A 4,264-nucleotide genomic window follows, 5' to 3' on the forward strand; every position below is an offset into this window, starting at 1 on the left:
ATTCATACACAATTCTAATCCATCTAAATTTATAATAGTGCTGCTAAGTTTCTGATTCATCATATTAATCAGGATTTTTCTTTTGAAGGAAAAAACTACCAGTTCAGTGATCCAGATCTTAAAGGTTAAAACTATTATTGATCTTAGAAGTTGCCCCATTTCTTCTAAATATTATTGGTTTGAATCGCTTCGCACGTTTTGCTGGAATCAGTGACTGCTTATGTTCTTGTCCCACGTGAAACCAAACGGCCCAAGACACACATAGAAAGAAGTTACATATGAGTATCAAAATTGAAAAAAAAAAAATCATAATGGCTGAAAAACATTTAAGGCACCGCGACATATTCTACAATTTCGGACCCATGATAGATAGTTTTATGATGTTTTCTCAGTCCTGTGAACAGGTATCATGGCAGATAAAACATAATTTTAAGCTGGGGTACAGACAAAGACAACATTAGATAAAAAGGCCCCACCAAAATTTACAAGAAATTTATACAGAGAAATAAAGCAATTATGTCCTCCATATATATAACAATAAGAATTCAAAAATCAGAAGCTCCCCTCCAATAATAATAATAATAATAATAATAAATAATCAACGAAACACAGAAGAAATATATATAATGAAACACATGGTCACGATTAAAATTTAAACTCTCCTCTTCTAGCAGCAGCAAAGTCCATCTTTGAACATCTTGGGTGGTAGAAGTGAATGCAAGAACATAACTGTCAGCAATCAATGTAGGTGCTGTTCATCTCCTTCCCCCTTGTGGATGTGCATAGCAATTATGAGATTCTCAGTCAGAAGAAGAGGGCTTGACCTTCAAGCGGTACAAGAGTTTCTTCTTCTTAGAGCTTTGGTTGTCAATGGTGAGAACCACTTTCCCAGGTTCACCAATTTTGTAATTGCTGCAAAGCACCGGTTCTTCTGATGAACCAACCTTTCTAGCCTTCTGAATGATCACAGTATAGCTTCCCTCTGAACTTGGCACAAACTCTGCACCATAGCTTACGTCCCACCCTATTACTCTGAGTTCCCAAGACAGTAGGGAGTTCTGCATCATCCCAAGTGAAACAAAATTTCAATGCATTAATTACGCAAATTGCTCACCAAGTAACAATTTTCTACCTACTCACACCAAGTCATAGTAATGGAATAGATATAGAGTAGGATTCAATTACTGATCTAACCGTTTTGAACTACATCTACACAAGATTTTCAGTTTTATTTATTCTATGATCCTATAACTAACAGAATTTTAATATTATAAGGTTCAGCTTTAACCATTCAACTCAACTCCAAAAAGACATTAATTGTATACATTGAAAGAATAGAATAATTATTTTTTCTGATCTTCGACTGATCCGTTGTCTTTTTTCTAGTTTAATAAATCATTCTTGGATGCTCTAAGATTCAACATGTCTTTTTTTTTTTTGTTTTCGGGCCGAATTTGCGGTAGCTGATCAATATGAGTAACCTAGCTAATCAGCATCACAGTGCTGTTTTCTAGCCTAGATGATGAAAACAAAAGGTTAATTAGTAGTGGAAAAGGATTTTGGCTCGTAGCTATATTTAGAACTGAAATAAAATAAGAACACTTATGTTTCCAATTCGAGTATGGTCTTTCCTCGTTTATTAATTATTCTTTATTTACTAATTATGGTGTATTGCCCGAGACATGTCATATCGGGGAATGGGTCTGCCTAAATCTGTAGCATGAAACAGGAGGAAAAGGAAAGGTATGATATTAAAATCTTGAGAACTGAGGAATCCTAGGAAAGATTCCGAATTCCAATGCTGCATTCATTGGATTCCCCCTCTGTCGAGATCAATCGATTCCGACAAAAAAACAAAGAGGAAAGACCTAACGCACCTCAGTAACAGGAAACTCCACGGTATGTTTTGCTGCTGGTCTCACTGTAATTTCTGTGACAGCATCGGAAATTCCGAATTCCCCATCTTTACTTAGTCCGCCATACTTCACCGGAAGTTGCTCAGCAGCAATATATCTGAGATATCCACATAACAAATTAAGCTACAAATTGGGACAAAACGCAAGCCAAACTGAAAACACGCGAATCAAGAAAACAGTGTATTTTGTGTTCACCTCAAAAGTGTCTCGGCTGATTTGGAAGGGCCAGCAAAGACAAACTTGCTTTTGGTTCTCTGAGTAAGAAAAGGACTTATCATCCTGTTCACTGCCAAGTACCACCATGGCACATTGATAAACACCTGCACCAACAAAACAAAGGAGAGTATGAAGAAAACATAACACACATTAAAATTGAAGGGAAACAAATAACGTATGAACGAATCAAGGTTTTAAATGCGATTTCAGATAAATGTAAAGGGAGGGTTGTTTTTGTCTCTGTATCGATGGCTCCAATGGCAACATTAGTCACAATTTCAAGAAGGCCAAACCATGGATGTAGTACTTCAGTGGTTTTCCACCTCATTTCTAATCAGAATTGAAGTTTGAAATGGGTAATCAGAGATTCCATTTCTATAATTTTAGTCAGAGAATTGTACCAAAAGTATAAGTTTTGTTCTTTCAAAAGTGTATAAGTTTTGGCAAGACCTCACTAACCAAATTTATCTGCAAAGAGAATGGGTTGAATGCATGCAGTACCTGTTTGGCTACAAACTCAGGATAGTTATCCTGAAGCAACTGCAGGGCCTGTTTGGTAGCTTGTCTAAGCTCCCACTTGGCAGGTCCAGGAGAGTTCTTGAGATCATTGACTTGAACAATGGTGCTTATCCCACCAGGGGTAAAATCAAGCTTCCTGATACTCTTCTCCAGGAACTGAATCCTCCACCTAAGGAACCTGTGCCTCTTCTCCTCATCAGAGAAACTCTTCTTGTACAACTCCTTGTTCTGAAACTCCCCATAGATGTTATAACACACAGGGTGACCCTCCTTGTCAAACCCATGCATGTACACCGCCTTCTCCAAATCATCCCCCAAATCCTCCTCCAACAGCTCCTCCATCCCGAACTCCTTCCTCCACCGAATCGTCCCCTTTATCATCGCAAACGCCTCCTTCACCTTGAAATCCCTCGCACGCAGAAACTTCAGCAGAATCACATCGCTCCTCTCATCAGCAAGAAGCGGCACTCCCCAAATCGAAACCTCTTCGGGGGAAGCCGAACCACCTTCCACCTTCGCTTCCTCCTCAGACACACTCACCGGCACAACGCTCTCCTCGATAGCCTCCACCGTTTTCGCTCCATCCTCCGCAACAGAACCACCATCGCTAACAGCCGCTTTCTCTGCACCAACCTCCGTTTCAGTTTTAGTTTCAGCTTCAGTCTCCTTCACTTCCGCAGCTTCTTTTTCTGTCGCTTCTGCCACGTCAGTACCAGCAGCAGCAGCAGCAGCATGAACCACGTGTTCCTTCTCTTCCTCCACGGGCTTCTCTTCCTCCTTGTTGTCGGTGGCATCTTCGGGTTTTTCATCTTTGGGAGAAAACTCGTGCTTTTGGAGTGCTTCCTGAATGAGTTGTTTGAGTTCTTGCAGTGCCTTCTTCTCTGTTTCTGGCAGGTCCGAGACAATTGTGCTTTCTTCCTTGAACGAACCTGATTCCGGAATGTTATCTTTGGAAACCTCCGTCTCGGTTTCTGGAATGTTCTCCTTCTCCCGGGATGCTTTTTCTTCTTCTTCTACAGACACAACAACGTTGGTGTCTGATCGCTCAGCAGGTGCCACGTCAGCGACCACCGCTTCCTCTTGAGCTGTGCTTGTCTTTGAAGCTTCTTCAGCCATGGTTAAGCTAACTCAACTCTCAACAACGACACTTTCTTTGATCTGAACAAACAAAATTCGAAAGGAAAGAGAGAATTCGATGTGGGGAAAGTGAGAAATGGAAAGAGGGAGTTATAGAGAGAGACCAGACTGTGCCAGCTAGGAATGTGGGCCCTGGCCCGGATGTAACGGTGTTATTACACTCTGTACCCAACAGAGTGGGCCTACCTGCAAGTTTGAGGGCCCAATCAGTTAGAACTGGGAAGTAACGGTCCCATTTAGGGTATGCATGCATTCACGTTTTGTGTGAGAATATTTGTTTAATTTTAAAAAAATTAAATATGTATTTTTTCTATCAATTTTTACTGAAAATTAAAATTAATCTTCTTTCGAAATTTTGATCTAATTTAGTCTCTTAATTTTAGAATTACGTAGATCTAATATTTTTAACTAAATATGATTAAGTTTATTTGACGTTTTAAATGTGTTTCATAATAATTTTTTAACTATTATTGAAA

At 39.6% G+C, this 4,264-nt stretch overlaps 1 protein-coding gene across 1 annotated transcript; it reads right to left on the reverse strand.

Moving 5' to 3' along the window:
* Positions 1 to 440: 440 nt before the first annotated feature.
* Positions 441 to 3,856, reverse strand: LOC114163357 (patellin-3-like). Its single transcript, XM_028047620.2, has 4 exons — positions 2,634 to 3,856; positions 2,112 to 2,236; positions 1,878 to 2,013; positions 441 to 1,058 (listed from the first exon to the last, which is right to left on the reverse strand). The coding sequence occupies exons 1-4, from the start codon at positions 3,765 to 3,767 to the stop codon at positions 801 to 803; spliced, it is 1,653 nt and encodes a 550-aa protein (XP_027903421.2). The 5' UTR covers positions 3,768 to 3,856; the 3' UTR covers positions 441 to 800.
* Between the last annotated feature and the right edge of the window lie 408 nt (positions 3,857 to 4,264).

This window comes from Vigna unguiculata, chromosome 9 (genome assembly GCF_037176805.1).
Source record: "Vigna unguiculata cultivar grain cowpea cultivar isolate G323 ecotype 2 chromosome 9, ASM3717680v1, whole genome shotgun sequence".
NCBI lineage: Eukaryota > Viridiplantae > Streptophyta > Magnoliopsida > Fabales > Fabaceae > Vigna > Vigna unguiculata.

Excerpts from the sequence above, each read along its gene's own strand:
- LOC114163357 (XM_028047620.2), bottom strand. The coding sequence starts at position 3,767 with ATGGCTGAAGAAGCTTCAAAGACAAGCACAGCTCAAGAGGAAGCGGTG. Across the intron at positions 2,237-2,633 it reads CTGAGTTTGTAGCCAAACAG|GTGTTTATCAATGTGCCATG; the intron begins GTACTGCATGCA and ends TTGTTGGTGCAG. Across the intron at positions 1,059-1,877 it reads TGGAGTTTCCTGTTACTGAG|AACTCCCTACTGTCTTGGGA; the intron begins GTGCGTTAGGTC and ends GGGATGATGCAG.